Genomic DNA, 23,358 nt, shown 5'->3' with positions numbered 1-23,358 from the left:
ACGTGACCAGACACCTCAACTCCATTGCCCATTAAGCCAACCCTGATCCAAACTCCTGGTGGTATCTCCATGCATCCCCTATCAAATCATGCTCCAACGCCGAATGTGAACTCACGTACTTGGGTAGGTGCCTAATCAACCCATAAAGTAACCCCCGTCGGAATGGTGATATGCGCCCGTTCCTTGATCCTGCCCCCAAAGTTGTGGATTTACCACTCCTTCGGCTCCGGGAACCATCAACATCTGGCCTTGTGGCGTCGCTGTATGGTGATCCCACCCTGTTTGGGTTGTCTGTGAGTCCCATTGACTCTGTGGATGGAGTTGGTTGCTAGTCATCATGGGGAGTGATGCCACCTGATATTGGTCGACATCGACTGCCTCCAGCTTGGGGTCTGGTGCTGCCGATCCAACCCTGGATGGCGGCGTAAAGACGTTGCTGCCATGGCGATATTGTTGTTCCCAGGTAGCAGGTGTGGCTGTCAATGGTCCGTTGGAATCATCTCCATGCTCAGAGACTGATGGGGAAGGGGAGCACACCCTCTCGTGTCGCTCACCTAACGCTTCCCAAAAATGTGTCATGTCCGGCTGCGGTTGACCCCCAATAAAGTTGGCGAAGCACAGCGCTACTAGGCGGTCCAAAATCACAATGACCTCTGCGTCGCCTCTGGTTGACGAGCTTGGAGGTGGTTGGGAAGCGGCGCCATGGGACCGTAGCAACGACCCCACTGCATAGAGCAGCTGAAAAACCAAGTTCGAAGGTAGTGTGCGGTAGGCCTGGGCCGGGATGCCTTGCACCCACCCCTCAAACCAGGCTCTAATCTGTGTGTTGGTGTCTGAACTTTGAATTGTTGATGCAAGGCTTAGGCCCCCGGTGTTTCGGTCAGTAGGAGACCGCGAGCGGCGTGGTTTCGGCGATGAAATCCGTAGAGGGCCGATGCATGGCCGTGGCTCGTATAGACGAAGAATAACCGTGTTGATGTGGGTTGTCAATACGGCTTCCAATGACAAGTCAGTTTCGTTGTCAGATTCTTCCAGAATAGACCTTCTTACAGTTTGTTTTAAGCTCCGAGGGCATTTCTCTCATCACCTTGTCCAGATATTCCTGTGACGACGCAATTGCGGTGCCCCTTTCTCGGTTCTGTTGCTCAGGGAGGTCTGGTTGGGGAGTCTTGAGAACTGCCACCCGCTCGGTCAGATACTGCAGTTTGATGCAGTACACCAGAATCTCGTCCAGGTCGTGGTCTTCTTCTTCATCCAACTCCACCAGGCACTGGCGCATGTAAGAGGTGAAGGGCATCGAGGTTAGTTGCTGGAGATACATTGCCGCTCTGACAGGTGGATGGTCAGTTGATTTTCCTAGTTGGAGGAGTGTGCCACACTTACGAGCTTCTCAGATACCATACCCCCAAAAGCAGCCTCTTCTCATCTGTCATTCTCCCCTCGTTTTGTACCTGGGGCCTCTTGTTGATGCCAAGATCGCTGACCAGGCTCTCGGCTAAACATAGCAGATTGTTTAGCTGGCTGTGTCGCATGCAATGGTAGTGATACCACCCCAACACAACAACAATGCCCATCAGAAGATCAATGGACCTTTCGGCTTGTCGAAACATGCGGTCGGCCACATGGTCCATAATATGCTGCATCTGGCCTTGTACCGAATGCAGTCCCTCAAACCCGGCCACCACTCGAATGGCAAGCATCAAAAAGGGTCGATGGGTTACCAGCATCGAGGCTGAGACATGGTCGGGAATCAAAACGAACGGATGTGCCGGCATCAAGCAGGTTCGGTATCGATTCAATAGCAGGTCATCAAGATCCTCTCGCCCTTCAATGAACAGCGGGTTCAGGTGTTGTTGATTCAAGCAGTGAGGTGGACTGGCTGTAAAAAAGTATGATTCGTGCTGAACTGATTGCTGGCTTTGCATTGATGAGGTCCGTATCAAGGACGGTCTGACATCCAGAGAGCCCATGGGTGTGGCTGCCGAAGTGTGACTCCGGACTGATGATGACGAACATGAAGCAAAGTCTGCTCCCAGATCGACTGCGGACGGTGATGGAGGATTTTCTGGCGTAGAGACAAGAGAGTCGAAGCTGGGCTCTCCTAAACCTGCAGTCGGTCTAGATAAGGTATGAAATGTCAAAAAAAAAGAAGGCTCTCTGAGGCTACCAGGCAAGTGGTCGGGGCTTACTGTCGAGGCTGACGAGTCTTGCGAGGACGATGGACTTGATCGGTACATTGCTTCAGCAGGCGCTCGCATCTGTACATGTAGTCCGAGAATACGAGTTAGCAACCAAGTAAGCTTGTAAATAAGGTCGTGTTACAACTGCACTTGGCATGGGCTGAAGACGAACCTATCGCATTTTCCACCACTTGCTGACCGTCCAGAGCACTTTGCCTTCGCTGAAGCGCACTGAGCACATGCCGTCCCCCACTTGGTTGTCTGGATGGCCTTTGCACGCATCATGGTGTGTGATGTTGGGTGATAGTAGGCGAGAAGAGAGAAAAGACTGTGTGACTGGTATTCTTCAAGTGCTTTCTTTGCAGGAAACTGTTTTTTCAGCAAGTGGCTGCGGAAGAGGACTCAGAAAGGGAATAAGGCGACAATGGGGGGCACAGGTGAGATGGGTCCAACAACAGTCCCCACAGTGAACGTGTAAGTGTGTGTGTGTGTGTGTGTGTGTGTGTGTGTGTTTGTGGCGCGATTTGGCTTGGAGTCAGTTAGATAGGTGGTCAAATGGATGCTGATGTCAGAATGTTGAATGCCATGATGACACAGTCCAGTTCCCCCTCCTCTATATACATATATCACGTCAAATGATGGACAACCAAGGCGCCGGGAGGGAGGGAGCAGGGCCGGCCAAGGTGCTGTAGATCGAAACGGCCCGTGGTAGGGCTGAGCTGGGATACCAAGACCACACACCCAAATCCCTGCCCCTGGTACAAGACGGGGCCCAAAACACCGTTCCAGAGTTCCAGCGCATCCTGCGCCCATGCTCAGTCTGCATTAGCATCTAGGCTACACTTTTTGTGCCCGGTCACGTCACTTTTGCTCGACGATACCTTTTGCTCTGCTTGACCGCCTGCGTCTAGAGAGTCGACATGGCCCACGTTGTGCCGATATGGTGTGAAATGTGGGGACTGGGCTTTTACCCGCTGTAGACTACCCGTCCACTAGCATACCGCTTGAGAGCCCACAGGACAAAAGAGGGGAAATACAGACAGGCAGCAGAATAAAAACTTCAAGGTCGCCGTTCTCTGGCCCGCTCTCTCGGCTCATAGTGCTCGGCGTGCCGAACATGTCTGTGTTGGCCATGGGATAGCGAGAAAAGCTCCGAGGCGCGAACTTGGAGATCCATGACTTCTAAACATCCGTCCCCTGAAGCGGCCTCAGGCTGACGTCTATCCCGTAAAGCCATCATCTCTTTGGCGCAAAAGAGCATCAGTCAGACGGGAAGGATGGTGCAAATAGCGCGAAGGATGTTTGCTCGCTTGAGAGGTGCCCTAAACTTGTCAGGTCGATCAAGGTTGGTCTCCTTGGCGAAGCCTTAACCTTATCTGGACCTTCGAGAGACACAGAAGCGTCCTTTTGGACGGCACTGAAAATGGAACCCATGACAAAAAGCCCCTTGGCACGCTCTGTGGCTCTTGAACCCTCCCCCACCCTTCCTCTCTGGTTGTGGAAGGAAAATAAAACGGCGGGGGGACCCGCTGCCAAGGCACCATTGGCTTTCTAATCAGGTAAAACCCCCGCCACAATTGACCACAGGCGAGATCTTGTACTTTGTACACAACCATGGCCCAATCTTCTCATTTTTGCGCGAAATTTGTCGGCTCTCAACAGAGATATCGACTATTGATTTGCTACCTTGAAGAGACAGGAGATTACGAACCCCTTGATCGAGAAATCAAGCTTTGTTCTAGTTGGAGTCCCCCAGCCATCATCGCCAGTGTGGACGGTACCGGCACCCGTAACCGTACCTTTAGCAATTGACATTGGTCACGGTGTGATGCCCCTCGTTACTACCCCTTAAGGTACCTCTCATGTGCAGGCTTCTGTGCCCAAAACTTGGCTTCCTCTGAAGCTGCTAATGGATTTTGATCGCGACGGTTTCATTGGTGTAAAGGGTGATGGTGGTTGCTGGGATCGGAGTTTTTGTCCCCCATCACACACCGAGCTGGTGAGTGGAAGAGGGTGGTTTCTCATGACACCTACCAATCTCAGGCTGGCCTCGGGGCACAACACCATCCCATATTGCCAAAGTCAGAAATAAGGTCGCTGCGGGCGGAGGAGAGATATCGGGAATTGCGATGACTCTGTAGTGTCGTCAAACGACGAATAGGGGGCATTGTTTACCCATGAAAGGGGTTCCAAACATCTGGCAGGTGTGGACACTCGTCAGCAGCTGGCCACCCCCACAGCCATCCGAGCAGAGAAGGTGACATCATCAAATATCTTTACAGAACGTCAATCTACCTGCTACAGCTTTAATGGAGACCATTGTATCTTACTGTGGAACCGAATTGGCGGTGGAATCATCAGGTCAGAAAGTTCTCTGTATGAATCCTTTTACGATTTTTGGTCTCATTGAGCTTCTAGCTACCAGACTCTCTAATGCAACCACACCACTCTCCTCTCAGGAGCAACATCCGTGTAGTCTTTGGCTACCAAAAAGGGCATAAGATGACCGCGAACTGTGCCGGTCACCTATTCAGATCCATATACGGCAATTTAATCCTGTTATCGCATACAACGCCGCAGGGATCAAACAACAACCAAGTGCCAGAAGGAAAATCGGGTAGACTTCCGTCACGACGAGAAGGCAACCAGCAACACTCCAGGGGTAGAGGCGTTTGTTGCTGATGCTTCTTGTGTCTCGTAGGTATATCGATGGAACTCTAAGCCCACCCCTGCATAAGCCCTTGTTGCTGGCGGTCTTGTTCATGATGGAATCTTCCGTCAGGATTTTGACTTCGAGCGTACCTGAACCGTATGTAAACGAACTGTTGTAAAGGCCAAGGAGACCGCCACCCACCACTTGGCTATGGTGGCACGTACCATTGACGTGTTTCATGATGTGGTAGGGCTGCAGTTCTTATCTGTCGGAAACGCCGAAAACTCCGATCAGGTGTGCGGAGAACGGGTGCGGCAGTTGCTCCCAGAGGCCTCAATATTACCTACATGATTTCCAGTCCCTTTTGTTCAAAAGATCAACTGGCTCGACAATCCATAATTTAACGAGTCGGCATCGCCGTCCTGAGTTCCGAGGAACTTGCACAATGTTCATTAAGTTTTCGGTGCACAGCCATATGCTCCATGATGCCGGCCCCGGCCCGAGGCCAGCAAGGGATTAGCCTCCCCCTGTCCCTCGTTCCCCACACCCAACAACAAGGAACGGGATGACATAATACCACGACCGGAGATGCTGATCGATGATGCCTGAGGATCATGGTGGCTAGGTAGGTTGTTAAGCTTCGTTGCATACATGGAAATAGAACGATACCCAGGCAGAGATGGTCATACTCAACAGAGTAAAGCGCCAATAAGTCATACGCATCTGGGCATGAATTGGTCTGTGACTTGAACCAAGAGGTCATTGATCTGAGAGTATGATGGTTTTCAGGGATACGTAGAAAGGCCGATGCTGGTTGAAACAGCTCTTCGAGGCAATCATCAATGGAAAGGTTGACCTGCCCAAAATGGGTTCGAAGCTCTGTACTTCTGAGTACGCAGTTACCTAGCTAGGATCTTTCTAAAAGTAGTTTTGCGCACTTTGAAACTGGTCCCCGAAGCAACCATCAGTCAAACTGTGGGAAGCACTCTCTAGAAGCCAGAGCTCAAACTTTATACCTGATAGGCTTTATACTAGCAGCTTTGCACCTCAATATCTCGTCTATCTTTTGATCGGGAGCAACGGCTGCTCAGGGCGGACCAAGCCAAGTAAGTAGAACTTTCCCACTCCAAGTAATAGCACCATATCTTTGAGTTGCAGCTTTTGCGTATTCATTCCATTTATCGATTAATTATGCTGAGATACCAAGTAGATATTTCCGATATCGCCAACCATTTCCCCCGTTCCTACCATCCATCCCACTGACCTTTTCCCTGTTCCATTTTGGTATCACAAGACAATCCCGAAACACCAGACCCAGTCACCCACCCCTAAAGAACTCAGCACCACCACCTTGACCAGTCCCGACCTCCAATGGAGCCCAGTAGATATGCACCAGAAACTCAACGATGAACCATCCCTCCGGATTCCATGACCAGCGCAACTCGTATCACCAGTCCAAATGCTGATTTCCAACCAAGAAAACTGAAAAACAACGCAAGCTGTACCGCAAGCAACATCCATTAAACAGCCAATAGTTTCCAAACGCACCAACTTAAGCGAGACAACGAGCATCGTCACTCATAAACCCGGCCGACCATTCATATTCTTAAAAAAGAGGAGAGTCAAAGATTTCAAGTTGAACCCTCAGACTACCTTCCAACAATCAAGTCGTGATGATTGCAGTTCATGCGCGCGGTGCCGTGGGGGAATCGGCCACAGTCGTCCCGCCAGGTGACGCAGCTCCATTAGGCGGCGTCACTGTCTCGCGGGGTGTGGCATGTCCGTCGGCAACGCTTCCATAGCGTTCCTTCTCCTGTACCCTGGCCGTGTCAAACTTGAGCTTCTCCTCGTCATCGACATCCTGGCCGGGGTTGCACTCCTTCCACCGGAGGTACTTGAGCAGCGCATAGAATCCTGAGGCCAGCAGCGAGCCCAGGATGGGGCCCAGGAAGTAGATCCAGAAATAACCTGGGAAGCTCCGGTTGACCACCGCTGGTCCGAGGGAGCGGGCAAAGTTGAGAGAGCCGCCGGTGAAGTATACGCCTATCAGCAATCAGCATTCCATTCCACTTCCAGCCAACCTTGACAGCAAACTTACCAACCAGCTCGGCAAGGAAGAAGGCCATTCCAATAGCGACTGGTGCCAGATAGGTGCTCTTGTGCTTCTCGGCCGCCACCATGATGACGACAAACACCAGCTCGGCCGTGAGAAACATTTCAATAAAGAGGCCCTGGGCAACGTTGGCACCCCCTCCAAGCGTCGTCTCGACATCCATGGGCCCGGGGAACAAAGCCGAGACAACACCAGCGGCAGCCATACCGGCGAGCAGCTGGGCAACCACGACGATGATGCTGCGGACTGCTGACAAACCACCAACCAGAAACAGAGCGAGCGTGACGCTGGGGTTGAAGAGCCCCCCTGTGACACGGTAGAAAGCCCACACGTTCGCCATCAGACTCAGACCGAACACCAAGGCGATAAACATGAGGTTCTGGGTGTTGGGAACGGCAATATCGGTACCGGACTCGAGCTGGGCAGGACCTGAATTGACGGCAATCTGGGTACCGGCAAAGGAAAAGAACAGAAACAAGAAGGTTCCGACAAACTCTCCCAGGAAAGCCGTGATGTTGTTGCGTGTGCTGGCCGGCTTGGACAGCATCGGCAGCGTCATAGTGTTGGTGTGATTCATTGTGTTGGTGGGCCTCGCGTTGACGTTTGAGATGTCGTCGTCGTTGTTGTTGTGAGAGTTGTGCCCGTTGACGTTGGAAGCGTACGATAGAAAACGACTGCGAGGCATTTTGATTTTTTTGGAGTGAACAAAGAGTGGGGAGGTGAGTGGAACAGATGGAGGATGGTATTTAATAAAAAACTGGGATGAATATTGTGTTCAAGGGCTCTCGGATCGTTGGCCCGGCTGGGGTAAGGGACGATTCCGAGTTGAGGCAAGGCGAGCAAAGTGAGCCAACTGATGCCAAGGGTCGACAGTGCCGTAAAATCTGAAAGGGGCTGGCTGGCCTGGTGGTATTATTGTTGCATGAACCGCACGAAAAGAGGTCGACTGTGCCCCCTGCGTTAGCCAAACGGTCCAGAGATTTGGAAAGGGTATGGTCAGCGGCTCATATATGCGACGGGCGCAAGCTGAAAGAAGGGACCATTTGGTGATCGGGACGGGTCGGGTGATCTGGGCTGAGGGCTCACTGTTCACACGCTGTCGTCGAAAGAAACCAAACCAATTGCGGCATGAAGGTGTGGAGGACATGTTGCGGTTACAGTGTTTTGCGCAACAGTACACAGCAGCTGGAGAAAAAGTCACGATGTCTCGTTTTGGGCATCAGACGAATCGCACACAATGACGCAATGTCTCGGTCCGGTAGTAAAGATGTGCTACAATGCATTCTGTGGACGGCAGCCGCTTTCAGTACTCCGTACTTCTGTTGACGGTCATCGAGTCTGAAAGAACGACATCATCGATAACTCACGACCAGGGTCCAGGGAGGAGCATCAACAAAGGCACGACCCCCATGTCAATGTCAGTGTCTGTGTCCCGAGGACACGGCCCGACGAAAACGTCAGGCCAGTCTAGAACCAGCTCCCGGGGACGCCCCTGCCCTACATACATACCGCGCAGTAGTAGAGAATTTAATTACCCATTGATGAAAGAAACGAATTTGATGCACGCAGGGTCCTAGCACGCCGAGCTAGTTCTTTTTCGACATCTCACTCGCTCTCACCGCTCCGTTTCAGTGTTTGAAGGGGAAGCCGTTCCCCAGTTCCAGCTTGGTAATGCTGCAGGTCGCAAATGAGGCAGAGGAATCAAATTCAAGCCACAGAGAGCAGAGGTGTTGAGTGCATGACAGTGGCGTGACGGGGTTGGCTACTCCAGTCGTAGTCCAAAGTCGGCCATTCCCGAGGGTGGAACATGGGGAAGTTGATGTTCCAGATGTTACTCCACGCACGGATCACTCAGCGCACCACCGGGATCCATCCGCCCCCCGGGCCGTCCTAGATCGGTCCTATCATGTCTCCTTTGTGTATTCCTAGAGGTGCATGTACAACATATCTCTACCTACATTCAAGCACCAGAAGGGAAATGATCATCCCTGCTATCGCTATACGCTCACTTTCACCCCCGAGATCGTCTCCAGCGCCGCAAGCAGCCCGTCTTGCACCGACTGGTCATTGGCAGTCTTGGACGGTTCCTCCTCCCTCAACGCGGTGAAATACCCGCCTGGGGTCCACCTCTCGTCCTCATTCTCCCCTTTCCCATCCGTCTGACCGCCAGTGGCCACCCAGACAAACGTGTCGACCGCCAGTTGCATATCACCCGTCGCGTTCGCGCCCCCCATCTTTGTAGGAACCCAGCCCGGGTGAACGCTATACGCTTTTGTCTGCCAAACCCTGGCAAACGCCTTTGCCAAGATGACATTGTGAAGCTTGCTGTCGCCGTACCCGCTCTTCTTGATGTCCTCGGAGTCGCCCAGCCGGGGCCTACCGCCGGCGTGAAGCTCGCTGCTGACAAAAACCAGCCTCTTTTGCGCGCCGGGTCCCATGAGAGCAGTGAGGATGTAAGGGGCAAGTGTGTTGACAGTGAACAGTGTCGGCAGCCCAGACTTTCCAGGGACCTTTTCCATGCCCGTGTAGACGCCTGCGTTGTGGATGACGGCCTCGTACGGCCCCAATTCCGATGCTTCTTTGGCAAGCTGCTTGGTCTCTTCAATGGACGATAAATCGGCAATCAGCACTGTTTCTGCGCCGGGACAAGCCTTGCGTGCATCTTCGGCACGTTGAGCGTTGCGGGCGTGGAGGATGACAGTGTGCCCCTGCGAGATTAGTTTGTTGGCGGTGCGGGCGCCGAGGCCATCTGAGGACCCCGTGATGCAGAATCGGCCCATGATGGCGAAGAGGAGTGCGGGCGGATGGTCAGGATATGATGCAGAAAATGGCTCTCAGTTGTTGATGGAGTTGCTTCTCTGCAGTGAAATCTATCTGCCCATCCATGAGGAGAAGTGGGAAAATCGTTCCCCCTCAGACATCAAGCTTGGCACACGACCCGCTCCACCTCCATGTCATGATGTTTGATCCACGCCTCGCCAATCCACAATGCTGGGGATGCCTGAGATGCTACGGCTCTCCAGATGGAAAAAGGCGCACGCGCTCTAGTCCCTATGAAATTTGGCAATTTATCTTGGGATGTAGCAAGACGGCTATACAGCCAACACACTGGAAGGAAACACAGCTCCGGATCAGGCCGACCACGTAACCAACAAGAAACGGCGATGCATACAGCAACATCAGAATACCGGACATCGAACGTGGAAGTGGACGTGGACGTGGAATCAAGCATTTCCGACACTGTCGATCACTGCATGTCATCATTTATAGCATCGTCTGCAGCGTGCCGATGCACCCTCTGCAGCATCGGGACCGCCGGCGTGTCCTGTACGTCTCCAAGGGATAGTGCACAACAACGTGGCAGCCTCTGGTGGCAGCTCTTGTGATTCAGTTGGCGTGTTCCGTCCGACCATGTCACCGCAGAGAGACAGAAAGGTGCCGTGTATCTTGTTGTCCAAATGGGTGTTTTGTGTCTTTTCCAGATTCCCGCCCGAAATTGCGATCCATCTATCCAGCGCGAGAAGGCTACATTGCATGATCCAACTTCCCGTCCAGCAGGTTTATCCCCTTCCACCGTTGTAGTCGGCCCCTCCAGCCTTCCGCAGCCTCTTGACAACCTCGTCCTCGTTCAAGTCGCCCTTGTCGTTGGCCGTCAGCTCGACGCTGTAGTGGCTCAGCACCTTCTTGACGTCGCCGGCCTCGATGCTCGCCCTCGCCTTCTTCATGACCTTGGCGTTCTCGCCAATCCAGACCACAAAGGCAAACTTGACCCTCTTGCTCTCGGCATCGTTTGCGTATTCCACTCGGACGTATGCGTACTGCACCTGGGTGTCGTCGAGCTGGGCCGTGAGCTCTGAAAGGCCGCCGGTGCCCGTGGCTGTCAGCTGCAGCTTGTTGCCCGTCGCGCCGTACGACAACAGAAGCCAGTTTTGTTCTTCCTTGTCGGAACGGATAGAGTCGTAGGCGGCGAGGACTTCGGGAGAGTTGACGCCTGACATATTTTCTCTTGTTTTTTCTGGGCTGCCCAAAGTGTCGGGAATCGTAGTGCGGGGTTGACCGACAGGGACAGGTCGTGGAACACGGTCGGTCGGGACGGTTGATTAACTAGCGTGGGCGATTACAAGTGAGTAGCTGTAATAGTATAAATGTGAAGTGTAGAGGAGAAAATGCACCCACGCCTGGAGATAATGAGAGAACACCGACTACGGTATGGAGGATTGGGTCAAGAATGAAAAGGGGCAGATGGAGATGGAGATGCCACTCCGGTTGAGTCCTCCACCCGTTTCAGGGTCCAGATGCCGCCAGCGCAGATCTCACGTCTTGGCGGTCGTGGCAGCTGCCGGATGCCCGCCCTAACCCTGACATTAATTTTCTAGATCATGACATGGTCCCGGCAGCGGAAAGGAAACAATGCATCAAACAATTCTCATCTATACTACTACATACTCTGTGCTCCAGGCCATGCAACCATGATATTACCAAGTCCCGCTGATGGAGAGATCTCGTGAACTCAACCCGACCGAAAACTCGTACGGCCCCTCCGTCACCATGACCCAATTCTGAGCCACGACATCCCAATAACTCAGGTCTCGCCTCGTAAGGTTGAACTTGACCGTCTTCTTCTCCCCAGGCTTGAGGTGGACCTTGTCAAAGCCTCTCAGCACGCGAACGGGAAAGTCGGTTTCCGATTCGGTTTCTGGGTATTGCAGATACAGCTGCGGCACCGCCGCTCCCGCAACCGGCCCGTCATTGATCACGTCGACATTCACAACAACATAGTTTGACCACAGGTCGGGATTCCCACCCTCGTCACCGCCAGCCTCGCTCAGGGGTGGCTGCTGATCATACCCGTCAGGGTAAGGGTACTGGCCCACTTCGATATCATCTGTGCTGTCCAGATACGGATAGACGTACTTTTCCAGCCTGCGAATCTCGGGCGGAAAGATTGCCTCTTCCTTGCTGGGGATGTCGGTTGAGTAGCTGGGAGGCTCAGCAGCAGGGTTCGGTCTGCGCAGGGGATACTGCGTCTTCCTCCTCTGGGGGATGACCACAATATTGTCAAACTTGAAGGTTGTGTAACTGAGCCCAAAGCCAAACTCAAACCTGGGCTCAATGTTGTACTTGTCAAAGTGACGATAGTCAATGTACAGTCCTTCTTTGAAGTCCTGCTGAGGCACCACTCCGTTGGGAAGATAGAGCACCTTGCCACCGGCGCCGTAGTCTTCCAGAGTCCGTCCGATGGTGAAGGGCAGGTGGCCAGATGGGTTGGTGTCGCCGAAGAGTATCTCTGCCAGAGCATTCCCAGACTCTTGGCCGGGGAGATTGGCAAACAACAGAGCCTTGACGTTCGGGGTGTCGATCCAATCTTCCACAAGCACAGGTCCGACGGCGTGGATGACAACAACGACATCGCCAGTGCCACCGCCACAGCTGGAGGCAACCTTGACGATTAGGTCGTCGCCGTTGTTTTGAAGCCGCAGGTCGGGACGATCGCCGCTGACATCCGCCCATTTGGTGAAACCCTCCCCGGCATCGGCATTGGCAAAGACGATGCACAGTTCCAGATCATTCAGACTGCCGTCACCCTTGCCGAAAGACGCCTTGTTGTCCAGAAATTCGGAGAGCTCGACTTTGGACTTGTCAAACTGCTTCCGCAGCGCCTCTACAGGTGACACAAGGTAGGGGAACTCGACAGCACCGGAACCCCAGCCCGAACCAAGCGTGCCTTGGTTACTGCTACTTTGTCAGCTTGACAGTCGAGGCAACTGGTTCGAGTAAGAAGACTTACCAACCGCGGTCCTTGCATGCATTTGGGCCGTTGCCCGGCCCTGCATCCTCGCCAAAGATGCCTACCTTGAACTTTCCTTCGCTGCGCTTCCCGGTGGCACGCTCGACAGCATCCCTTCTAGCCCTGAGCCTTTCGTCACTCAGCCCCTGACGACTGATGGGCAGCAAATCCTCATTCTTGAGCAAGACCGTGCCTTCAGCCGCGACCTCCCTCGCAATGACCGAATGATTTGCCTGCACATTGACAAACTGGTTGACAACCACTTGCTCTTGCTCGGTTGGGCTGCCTGGAGACATCACGCCCTTCTCTTCATCTGTCCAGGACGAGAAATTGGGCTGCTTCCTGGGAAACTTCTTCTCGTCATCCTGTCCGAGCTGGTACCAGGCGGCCACGATACGGGTCACCATGTCGTTCAGCCGCTCCAGGGGCACACTTCCGTTCAAAACAGCTCTGGACAGCTCTGGACCCCAAAGCGATTTACCGTCAGCCCAGCCCAACCCGTCACCGGGCATTGTCATATCCAAGCCAGCAAGCGCCGTGCCGACACCAGAGTGCTGGGCCAGCCAGTCACTCATCACGAAGCCTTGGAAGCCCAACTCGTCCTTCAAGATGCCGTTCAGGAGCTTGCTGTTGCCGCATGCATACGAGTTGTTGACCTGATTGTAACTGCACATGACGGAGGCCACACCAGCCTTGACAGCATCGCCAAATGGCCAGGCGTACAGCTCATGCAAGGTGCGGTCGTCGATGTTGGAGCTGATGGCATGAGGAAGTCCCCACTCCCACGGCTGGCGGAAGTGCTCCTGCTCGTTGGCCACAAAATGCTTGATCGTCGCCATGACGCCCTCGCTCTGGATTCCCTTCACCGTCTCGGCGCCAGCAATGCCCTGGAGGTAGGGGTCTGCACCAAAGCCCTCCCAGTTGCGACCACCTGCTGGCATCCTGCCTAGCGGTCCCACGCAAGGCCCAAGCAAGACATTGATCCCCTTTTGCCGCGCCTCAATGGCATGAGCCTTGCCCCTCGCGTACATCAGTTGCCTGTTCCACGTCGCGCCGACCGTGATGCCAGCAGGAAAGGCGGTGATGTTGTCTGCAAATCTGATGCCCAGGGGTCCATCCTGCAGTTGCAACTGCGGGAAGCCCACATGAATGGCCGGGGCATTCGTGCCGACAGCCAAGCCCATCTCCCACCCCGTGCCGGTGGTGACATTCACCTTTTCCGCCAATGTCATTTTCGACACCATCTTGGAAGCCTTGGCATAGCTATCAGCCCAGGAAGCAGCAATGCCTCCTTTCGGTGTGGGATACCAGGGCGGCGACTGTCCGTACGGTGGCTCTTCTTGGGCCTTTCTGTAGACAAAGACCCCGGTTGCTGTCAGAAGCACCCAAAGAATGCCCATCCCTGCCAACACGCCGATACAGCACTTGCTTCTCCTCCCCAGCGTTGTGAAAAGGCACGAGCACGATCTTTTTTTGCCTTTTGTGTTTGGCTCGAAGGAAGCGGTCGGCGATCGTCTCGTTGGGCGGGCAGCTTCGCGGTCAATGTAATCGGTAGCGTCGAGATCCGAGTCGGAGTCAAAAGCAGCGTTATCACCGCGATCGCTGGAGCGAGACCGTCTGGTGGAGGACTCCTTGAGGAGTCCTTGGGCGCTCTCGTCGTGGGCCATCGTGCGCTCGCCGCTTTAGAAGGCTGGAGTTCGCCCGTTACCTAATTCGGGGTAAATATGTTATCTGAGTCCTCGCAATAGGCGCGTCATCGGGGTGGTCAGCGGATCGCTGGTGATGGATTCATCCTTTCCCAGTGTCGGTGTTTGCCCGATCCGCCGCGTCTCAGCTGAAGCGCTGGCAATCCATCGATCTTGGCACTCAGTACCCGATTGGGCGGCCCGAGAAACAGCAACTGGCCTGTGCGCTCGGTTGCTCCCGCGCCCTAAAATATCCGAAGTCCAAGCTGCCAGGAGCTCCCCAGAAGCTCAGCTTTGACAGGTGGGGTGGGATGAACTCTTCGAGCTCCGGGCCAGGAGGAAAGAACAAAGCAAAAAGTAGTGATTTCAGTGTCCCATTGATCTTGAGAGAGCTTGCTGATGTCGCGAGAAAAAGTAAGAGAAATTAAGAATGGTTAACGTGCTGCTTATCTCTCTTGGTCTGTCGTCATCTTAACGGATAAGATAAGAATAAAAACCCAAGGTGGTAGACATGGCTAATTGAAATTGATCAAGTCGGTTCCGATGTCGCAAGTGGCATTTCCCAACGTCTTGTCTCCGTCTGGAGTGTACCTCTCAATCCAGCCTTTTGGAGATAAGTTTGGAGTAGATAATATTGTGGGAGGGTGTCATGGTTCCCCACGATGCAGCAGACCCCCACATGGGGCGAACGCGGGGCACCGCGTTTCGTGAACTGTGACCCATCCCAGACTCCCAGCTCGTTGACGCCTCACCCACCAGCTGTGCCACCGAGCAGCCAATTGTGAGGGCAGAAAAACGCCTATCAAGACCATGGGAATCCGGCACGCAAAAACCTGGGGTCTAGAAACCGCCATTTTCATGGCCGTATCTCTGCGTCTAGGTGAAGAAGACACGCGCCTCGCAATGACTGTTGGCTTATTTTGGGAATCGTGATATCTTCACTGCAACGGCAGAGCTCAGCAGAGCTAAAGTCGTTTCCATCAGTCATTTTCTCGTCTCCAAAGCAGATCAGACTTCTCCGGAGACACCAGATGACAATGTGCCCCATGTCTGATATCGAGATTCCCGTGTGTCTTCTGGTGAGAATGACAGAGGAAATCACAATCGACCAATCAGCACCGCTGCCGCAATCAACGATGCTAGCGCCAAGCGAAGGTGGACCCGCTGTTATCTCCATGAGGGATCGTCCATGTCGAGTGCCCACTGGCAATGTTAAGGTGGTGACACTGCACGATTGGCCAGCCTGGAGTCGGCTCTCTTATCTCCAGCTCCTTGATTTGCAACCGCCTTCACCAAATGCAATATCCCAATTAGGACCGTTCCTGGTCCACACCACAAGCTCCCGTCACAAGTCGAGACCCCATCATGGACGCCAGCGGGAGCTATTCGGCAAGTCTTTCTGTTTGCTTGGTGCTGTCTCGGGCTGCTGTCTTGAATTGATTGATATGAGACCCCAGCGACCTTGGGTTGTTGAGCTATACCAAAACTACCTCGCAGTCAACTGATTGGCCCCCGCATACAGTCAGCATCGCCAGGGACAAGCTCAAACAGCTATTACTGATTGAATGCCCTTATCTCTGGCCCTGCACGGCAATCCTCGTGGCGCCGGTAGTCGCTCTGCAGCCCAGACTTTGGGTGGTGCGGCCAGAGTGGGTTTGGACGGCCTGGCTCCCGAGCCCACCTCGGAATTCACGGCCTACCAAGGAGACAGCTCGCGAAGGGCCGGGTTGCTTTCTCGATACCGGTCGCTTGCAGTGCGCCACCGACCCTGCATGCACCCACAGAACGTTCGGCAGACCCCCCACAGCTCGCGAATTGATACCCTTGGCACCCACCTCCCAGAGCTTCGTTCTTGCTTGTGCCCGGCAAGGCCCATCTTTCCCAAGCATCTGTTCCAAAGACCCTGCCAGTGCTGATAGCAGAATGTGAAGCTGTGATTCGACGTCTGTCTGCGAAGCCGGCCGGGAGCCGTGTCCCCGGCATCGCACCGCAGCCATCTCCAGACTCTATATCTATGCCGTGTCCCCGACGCCTCATGTCGACTTGCTTCTTCTCCCTCCAGGATCACTATCACACCTAACCCACCTCTCTGTCTGTAGCTTCCCGCCAGCTCTCAGACAAGATGGATCACGCTCCCGCCGATCAAGAGCACATCGCCAATGCCACGCTCGGCCAGGGCGCCGGCTATGGTGTCGTGCTGGGCCTGGGAGGTGCCTTTGCCATTGGTACGTGTTCTGAGACACTCCATATGATGGACATGTGCTAACCCTAGCCAGGCATGATCGCCACAACCTTCATCCTGAAGAGGTACAACAGGGAACTTCAGACATCTGAAATGTTCAACACAGCTGGCCGTACTGTCAAGTCCGGTCTCGTCGCCGCTGCCGTCGTCTCTTCGTGGACTTGGGCCGCTACCCTCCTTCAGTCCACCGGTGTTTGTTATCGCTATGGTGTCTCGGGTCCCTTTTGGTATGCCTCGGGCGCTACTGTCCAGATCATTCTCTTCGCTACTCTCGCCATCGAACTCAAACGCCGCGCCCCCAACGCACACACCTATCTCGAGGTCATCAAGGCCCGATACGGAACTGTGGCACACTTGGTATTCATGGTCTTTGGCGTGATAACCAACATTTTGGTCTCGCTCATGCTGATTGTCGGTGGCTCAGCCACCCTCAACGCCTTGACCGGGATGCACACCATTGCTGCCATTTACCTCCTGCCACTCGGTGTCATTGCCTACACCATGGTTGGTGGGTTGAAGGCTACCATCTTGACTGATTGGGCACACACCTTCATCTTGCTGCTCATCATCATCATCTTTGCCCTGACAGCCTATGCCTCTCACGACTTGCTGGGCTCTCCCAGCGCTGTCTACGACCTGCTTGTCGAGGCTGCCACCCGTCACCCGGTTGACGGCAACAAGGAGGGCAGCTACTTGACCATGCAGTCCAGGGAGGGCGCCATCTTCTTCGTCATCAACATTGTTGGCAACTTCGGCACCGTCTTCCTTGACAACGGCTACTATAACAAGGCTATTGCTGCCTCGCCCGTGCACGCACTTCCCGGCTACATCATTGGCGGTATCTGCTGGTTCGCTATTCCCTGGCTCACTGCCACCACCATGGGTCTCGCCGGTCTTGCCCTCGAGAACAACCCTCGCTTCCCCACCTATCCTGACCGCATGCTCGACTCCGATGTGAGCGCTGGCCTAGTCCTCCCCTACGCCGCGGTTGCCCTTCTCGGCAAGGGCGGTGCCATGGCTACTCTGCTCATCGTCTTCATGGCTGTCACCAGCGCCTTTTCCAGTCAGCTGATTGCCGTGAGCACCATCTGCACCTACGATCTGTACCGCGCCTACTTCAAGCCCGAGGCCAGCGGCAAGAGACTGATCTACATGAGCCATTGCGTCGTCGTTGGCTATGGTTTGTTCATCTCCACTTTTTCGGTTGGTTTGTGGTATGCCGGCATCTCCATGGGTTATCTCTATGTCATGATGGGAGTCATCATCTCGTCGGCCGTCCTGCCCGCAACACTGGCCCTGCTCTGGTCTGGCCAGAACAAGTGGGCTGCCGCCGGCGCTCCCGTTCTCGGCCTTGCCACCTCGCTCACTGCCTGGCTCGTCACCTCCAAGAAGCAGTGCGGCGAGCTGACAGTCCAGTGCACTGGCTCCAACATCCCCATGTTGGCTGGCAATGTCGCCGCTCTGCTTTCCCCCGTCGTCTTCATCGCCATTCTCACCGCCATCTTTGGCGTTGACAAGTACGACTGGAAGTCCATGTTGGAGATCCGCAGGGGTGATGATCACGATCTCGCCCAAGAGGCTGGTGTCGACCTTGAGGATGTTAACGGCGGCCACGAGGAGACCCAGGCCGAGTTTGAGGCTGAGCAGTCCAAACTTCTCAAGGCTGGCAAGATCAGTAGATGGACCACCGTCATTTTGGTATGTACCTTGCCTTCTCTCCGGTTTGAAACAAAGCTAACATTGCTCACAGGCCCTTGCCTTCTTGGTTCTCTGGCCCATGCCCATGTACGGTAGCGGGTACATTTTCAGCAAGCCCTTCTTCACCGGTTGGGTCACGATTGGCATCATCTGGATTTTCGGCTCCTTCATTGGTGTCGGCTTGTTCCCTGTCTGGGAAAGCCGGGCCACCCTCACCAGGACATGCAAGTACATCTGGAAGGATTTGACCGGAAAGAGCCACATCAAGACCATTCACGCCCAGGAGGCTGCTGTTGTTGGGACCCCTGGTGATCAGACACCACCGGAAAAGGCCGGGCTCAAGGAGGAGGTCAGATCCTCATAATTTGAAACTCAATGGATTGGGAGGAAAGGCTGGGTTGGAGGAGTAATTTTTCAATGATACCCATTTTGTTAGGAGGGGCGGGTATTGCTTCCAGGGGTTTGGCTACTCGTCTGCACGCACTACTACACATGCTAGCAAGCCATTTATTTATATGAATTAGTGTCTTGGTCTTTGCTTCTAGCGTTGTGATGCCGGCCTTTTCCCAAGGCCGAATGTAGCCAGCAACCAAGAGCAGTAGCATCGTTGATTTGCGCGTGTGAAATGAGTCGGTTAATCTCTTCTCGGGGGTTCAAAATGCCTATTGATAGAGAAAGTTGCAAGTCAAGTTTAAACTGTGCGGCTTTTTCCATCTCCTGTCAAACTAACGGATTGTAGATGTATGGGAGTGCAGTTGTTGACTTTGGCAGAGTTGCCCATGTACCGACTTACCTCACCGGCATGGAGCTGAGACGTCTCCACCGTTCCACCCTCTTCGGGTAGACAAGGGCCAGAGTATTCACTCAGGGCATTCACCTCCAGAGCTCCACAGATAGACTTTCTTCCGAATTCATTGTGGGAGCAAACTGAGGCAGTAGGCCAGTGCTCATCAGATGAGGTACGAAAGAGACTTTTCACTTGCTCCTGCCCATTGTGATAAGCCTCTAATCACTTAGGCACCGAGTTTTCTGTGGGGCACCCTGCTTTCTTTTTTCCCTTTTATACTGCCCTATTTTCTCCTCAAGCAGTCCTTCCCTCCTTCTTCTGCCATCTTGTTTCCTCAACAGACCTACAGATCACCAACTGTCTCCGTACCCCCTCACCCACCACCATCTCCAAAAACAACACGCATAACATATCTCGCCATGAAGCTTCTTACCATGGCCCGTGCCGTCCTCGGTCTCGCTCTTGCCATCACCGCCAGCTGCGCTCCTGCTGCCAAGACCTATACCGGAGACAGCCTGATCGCCGAGGGGTTCACCGAGGTGTCCGAGGGCGTCTACTTCAGAAACACTACAACCGCCCCTTCTGTCAATGGGTCTTCCTCTGGCAATGAACTCGCGACTCAGACCCATTTCTGTCAAATTTCCGACTATGAGGGCACCACTGGAGACTACTCAGCCAAGGTCGATGATTGCTGGCAAGTCTACAGAAACGTTGCCGTAGATGGCGAGTGGTACGTACCTGGCTTCTTTGTAGCATCGTTCATGCTCTATTGCTTACACTCTTCAACAGGGTCATCCGCCAGGGTCACCAGAAAGTGGTTGCTTCCTACGGCACCTGCGTGTTCGGTATCACGGCCCACGGTGGCGCAGACGTCAGGATTGGCAACGTGGATGTTCACAGCGCCCTCCTTGAGTCCATCAGCCAGTCCGCCCGCCAATACCCCGGGGATAATTTCCAAAGGATCGGCGCTGTGGGTCGCTTCCAGTGTGGCTGGAATTTTGGCGATGCTTGTATCTGGGGGGTCTACGTCCGTTAGAGAGGAGGCAGATGAACAAAAGTTGGTGCCTTAGGTAATTTGCAAGTTCATTTGAGCACATACTTGCTTCACGCCAACATCCTTTCTCCGCGTCCAACAAGTCTACAGTTGATACTGGGCCATGCTGTTTGAATTGCTACCTTGACTGGTTCATCACAAGCCGAGCTGATTACAACATCCCAACACCAAGGTGATCGCTTGAACCAACTGCAACTGCGAGATGATTAATTTTATTTACTCAAACTGTCCATAAGCATTCCATACAGACATGCTGGGCTTGGTACCTCTCTGAGGTCTCCCTATTGCTCTGTCACCGTCCTACTGGTCTGCAGTCTTCCATCTCTTCAAGTGAAAGCGCACTAAAAACATGCCTTCGACTCCAGCTAGGAATTGACACTGACACATCTATAGCTAAGCATGAACGGCACCAATCAACAGAAAGATCCCGCCGCATGACGAGGCTCGAACGGGGGGGTTTGAGAACCAAAATTTCTATTCGACTGCATAGCTCGTGCGCAAACTCATCAGATCATAATTCAAGACTGGTACTCAACTTCAGGCATCCAACCCTCTCTCCCAGGCCCATGACTATTCGTCATCGGGAAATCCTTTTTGGTAATAAATCTCCCACTCCACCTCGGCATCATAAGGTTTACAGACAAACTGGCCCCATGACTGGACTCTTGTGCCATGAGGAGAGAATTCCTTGCTGTAGCTATCGATAGTCCTCCTCAAGACGTCCCTGATGTCGTCGTTGCCAATATGGGCGAAAATGGCCTTGCCGCTGCGGCTCCGGAAAGCGGTGACACCGTAGGCGCAGGTTCGATATTCGACGAGCTGGTGCTGTAACCACATGAGAACGGTCCTGGGCAAGAAAGGTCAGTAAGCGCTGGTGACCCAAGGTAGACGCTTATACCAAGTGCCTGGGTCGACGATCCTGTCGTAGATGACTTCGCAGTCCTTGCTCTGGGGTGAGTGCAGGTTGGTCTGGTCATGGATCTTGACCGACTCATAGCAGTGGTCATCGCGGGCTGCTAAGTTTCCTGGTGAAGAGTACGTGATTTTGGTGATCTTGTAAGGGCTGTACCAGGTGTGGTGGCCGACTTGGTAGCTGCCCGGGACGAGGTCGAAGCCAAGCCGGAAGGTCTTGTTGTCGGGGCCGGCCTGCCCAAAAATGACTGTCTCGTCTGGCTCGTGGACGACAGCGGCGTTGCCCAGGGTGAAGAGGGCCGCAAGAGGGATGAGAAAGCGCATGGTAAACAGCGATGACGGGGTGAGCAATGAAATCTGTGTATTGGACTATGTCATTTCGTGGTCAAGATATTGTAGATCCAACCGAGGACAAGATCCAAGGAGGCGCAATTTATCTCCTCTGTAGACGGGCAACGCTCTTGAACAGTGAGCATGATGGAGACCCAACCCGGCGGCGGCGAGGGGGCAAGTTCCAGTCTATGGCACGTGTCAGATTGACAGTATTCACGATCCCATGATGCTCTCAAGGTGGGGCATTCGGCCGATTCCTTTTCCTGTTGGGTAAAATCCGGAAGGCCCCCATTCACACTTGGTGTCGTGGGCGGAAAGAGCGAGTAATGAGGACATGGACGGTCGTGAGGAGCAGATCATGCGCTGGGGAGCTTGAAATGGAGGCAGAGGAGCTGTGAGGGCCGTTGGTGAGTCGAGTGGTGTCGCGTCCAGTCACATCAAAGTGGCATTTCGACCCTTTGAGCTCTCAATGGTGAGCTGCGGCAGGTGAGCGACTGTGGTCCCAGCTGACGGCAATGCAGACTGCTTCTTCCTCATGGCCCGACCGAGTCAGGCTCACAATGAAAAATAGTGGAAAACATCAAAAATTCCGGCCACGACGACCCCGAAGGGCAGACGATAACAAGCAACTCCTCTTTGTGCAATGAAGGCTGCTCGCTATACCTCTAGGAATTCGTGATCTCCCGGAGGCTGGCCAAGGTAAGTATGAAGAAAAAAGGAAAGCGAATAAAGGTGGGAGGATGGCGGAGCTATTATACTTGGTATGAGATGGCCCGTGCGCTCATGCAAATCTTGCGGGCATAGGATTCGTCTCGTGCGCTCATCCAGTTGGCCCTCCACTTCTGCCGCTCGAAGGCATTCACCAGGCCCACCGGCAGTGCCATCACCCTGTGAAGCGACCACCTACCTGAGAATTTTGAGTTCCAATCATACCTTGAGCTCCAAAAACAAGGTGTGTAGATGAACCGAGAACCAATCTCATCTTGTTCTGATATTTGTTGCCATGACCGCAGGGCTTGATTGGAGCGGAACCCAAGCATTTGGGCTACACAGCATCAATTACAACACTGCTTCTACCAGGCTTGCGTTTTCATCCAGAGGCATATCAAGCATCTGACCATCCAGATCTTCGTGCTGCAAGCTCAAACAGCCTGCATCATTTGATGCTCAGCCCTGATCTTAGCCACGATACTATCAGGCGACAGTTGAATTGGTATGACCGCAAAAAGCCACTTGCGCCTCTGGTATCGGTCCAGTTTAATAACTTTGGTAAGTGTGGTATCAGCACCAGCAGGCAAGAGGCAGCCCGTGAAGATGGCTGGTTTTTTGTTCTCGATACAGACGACGCGCAAACGAGCACGTCTCTTTATAGAAGGCTCGCGAGGACGTCTTTGTCGCCATCATTCACTATCCTCGTCTCTATGTCTATTCCACTGGAAAAAATGTTCTTAACAAGAGGAATCAGGTGGCACAAATACCTGGTCTTAACCATGACGATGGTAGCGGTAATTGGTTTATTTTCTTCTCAACTTCCGATGCCCGAAGGTATGGTAGCTGGGACGTGTTCAAGATATAATTATTAGGAACCGCACTGCTAGGTTGCTGGACATTCCTACCCGATGGTGGTACATACCCATACATATGGGGCTAAATTTGTGAAGCAAATGTTATCCACGCTTGATTGCCTGCATATGTACCCGATGTTTGCAGGAAAGCCAACCAACACGATACTGCTTCCAATATCCTCCTTGTCGACCAGATTGAGAGCGATGATTGGGGAAGTGGGTTGACAAACACTGCACTGAGGCCAACCGCCATGCCGGTGTCCTACTGGTGGCATCATCGCAGCATCGACTTTATTATAGGGACGAGGAACATCATCCTTTCCCATCCAAAGGTTTCCTCAGTCTCTA

General features: G+C 53.6%; 9 protein-coding genes across 9 annotated transcripts; 2 read left to right on the top strand and 7 right to left on the bottom strand.

Annotated features, from left to right (window-relative positions):
- Positions 1-135: 135 nt before the first annotated feature.
- On the bottom strand, positions 136-2,462 carry QC762_611000 (uncharacterized protein; the record flags this gene model as incomplete). The annotated part of the gene is made up of 4 exons (XM_062892781.1): positions 136-833; positions 1,051-1,328; positions 1,384-2,301; positions 2,380-2,462. The coding sequence occupies 4 exons, from the start codon at positions 2,460-2,462 to the stop codon at positions 136-138; spliced, it is 1,977 nt and encodes a 658-aa protein (XP_062741397.1).
- A 3,480-nt stretch (positions 2,463-5,942) lies between these two features.
- AQY1 (Aquaporin-1) lies at positions 5,943-7,631 on the bottom strand (the record flags this gene model as incomplete). Its single annotated transcript, XM_062892780.1, has 2 exons — positions 5,943-6,876; positions 6,932-7,631. 2 exons carry the CDS (start codon positions 7,629-7,631, stop codon positions 6,518-6,520), a joined length of 1,059 nt encoding a protein of 352 aa, XP_062741396.1. The 3' UTR covers positions 5,943-6,517.
- A 90-nt stretch (positions 7,632-7,721) lies between these two features.
- Positions 7,722-8,093, bottom strand: QC762_0102860 (uncharacterized protein; the record flags this gene model as incomplete). The annotated part of the gene is made up of 2 exons (XM_062884220.1): positions 7,722-7,849; positions 8,033-8,093. 2 exons carry the CDS (start codon positions 8,091-8,093, stop codon positions 7,722-7,724), a joined length of 189 nt encoding a protein of 62 aa, XP_062741395.1.
- An 850-nt stretch (positions 8,094-8,943) lies between these two features.
- QC762_610980 (uncharacterized protein) lies at positions 8,944-9,726 on the bottom strand (the record flags this gene model as incomplete). The annotated part of the gene is made up of 1 exon (XM_062892779.1): positions 8,944-9,726. One exon carries the CDS (start codon positions 9,724-9,726, stop codon positions 8,944-8,946), a length of 783 nt encoding a protein of 260 aa, XP_062741394.1.
- Positions 9,727-10,506: 780 nt separating this feature from the next.
- Positions 10,507-10,944, bottom strand: QC762_610970 (uncharacterized protein; the record flags this gene model as incomplete). Its single annotated transcript, XM_062892778.1, has 1 exon — positions 10,507-10,944. The coding sequence occupies one exon, from the start codon at positions 10,942-10,944 to the stop codon at positions 10,507-10,509; it is 438 nt and encodes a 145-aa protein (XP_062741393.1).
- Positions 10,945-11,421: 477 nt separating this feature from the next.
- QC762_610960 (uncharacterized protein) lies at positions 11,422-14,983 on the bottom strand (the record flags this gene model as incomplete). The annotated part of the gene is made up of 2 exons (XM_062892777.1): positions 12,735-14,983; positions 11,422-12,679 (listed from the first exon to the last, which is right to left on the bottom strand). The coding sequence occupies exons 1-2, from the start codon at positions 14,399-14,401 to the stop codon at positions 11,422-11,424; spliced, it is 2,925 nt and encodes a 974-aa protein (XP_062741392.1). The 5' UTR covers positions 14,402-14,983.
- Positions 14,984-15,187: 204 nt separating this feature from the next.
- DUR3 (urea active transporter) lies at positions 15,188-18,890 on the top strand. The gene is made up of 3 exons (XM_062892776.1): positions 15,188-16,644; positions 16,696-18,359; positions 18,412-18,890. Exons 1-3 carry the CDS (start codon positions 16,542-16,544, stop codon positions 18,721-18,723), a joined length of 2,079 nt encoding a protein of 692 aa, XP_062741391.1. The 5' UTR covers positions 15,188-16,541; the 3' UTR covers positions 18,724-18,890.
- Positions 18,891-19,182: 292 nt separating this feature from the next.
- On the top strand, positions 19,183-20,272 carry QC762_610945 (uncharacterized protein). The gene is made up of 2 exons (XM_062892775.1): positions 19,183-19,876; positions 19,936-20,272. Exons 1-2 carry the CDS (start codon positions 19,566-19,568, stop codon positions 20,180-20,182), a joined length of 558 nt encoding a protein of 185 aa, XP_062741390.1. The 5' UTR covers positions 19,183-19,565; the 3' UTR covers positions 20,183-20,272.
- A 390-nt stretch (positions 20,273-20,662) lies between these two features.
- Positions 20,663-21,581, bottom strand: QC762_610940 (uncharacterized protein). Its single transcript, XM_062892774.1, has 2 exons — positions 21,099-21,581; positions 20,663-21,047 (listed from the first exon to the last, which is right to left on the bottom strand). The coding sequence occupies exons 1-2, from the start codon at positions 21,434-21,436 to the stop codon at positions 20,771-20,773; spliced, it is 615 nt and encodes a 204-aa protein (XP_062741389.1). The 5' UTR covers positions 21,437-21,581; the 3' UTR covers positions 20,663-20,770.
- Between the last annotated feature and the right edge of the window lie 1,777 nt (positions 21,582-23,358).

The sequence above is a fragment of the Podospora pseudocomata genome, chromosome 6 (genome assembly GCF_035222375.1).
Source record: "Podospora pseudocomata strain CBS 415.72m chromosome 6, whole genome shotgun sequence".
Taxonomy (NCBI): domain Eukaryota; kingdom Fungi; phylum Ascomycota; class Sordariomycetes; order Sordariales; family Podosporaceae; genus Podospora; species Podospora pseudocomata.
Note: the sequence above shows the minus strand (reverse complement) of the source record. Positions and strands in the feature narration are given on the sequence as shown.

Coding starts and splice junctions, on each gene's coding strand:
- DUR3 (XM_062892776.1), top strand. CDS start 16,542: ATGGATCACGCTCCCGCCGATCAAGAGCACATCGCCAATGCCACGCTC. Junction 16,645..16,695: donor GGGAGGTGCCTTTGCCATTG/GTACGTGTTCTG, acceptor AACCCTAGCCAG/GCATGATCGCCACAACCTTC. Junction 18,360..18,411: donor GATGGACCACCGTCATTTTG/GTATGTACCTTG, acceptor CATTGCTCACAG/GCCCTTGCCTTCTTGGTTCT.
- QC762_610945 (XM_062892775.1), top strand. CDS start 19,566: ATGAAGCTTCTTACCATGGCCCGTGCCGTCCTCGGTCTCGCTCTTGCC. Junction 19,877..19,935: donor GTTGCCGTAGATGGCGAGTG/GTACGTACCTGG, acceptor ACTCTTCAACAG/GGTCATCCGCCAGGGTCACC.
- QC762_610940 (XM_062892774.1), bottom strand. CDS start 21,436: ATGCGCTTTCTCATCCCTCTTGCGGCCCTCTTCACCCTGGGCAACGCC. Junction 21,048..21,098: donor ATCGTCGACCCAGGCACTTG/GTATAAGCGTCT, acceptor TTTCTTGCCCAG/GACCGTTCTCATGTGGTTAC.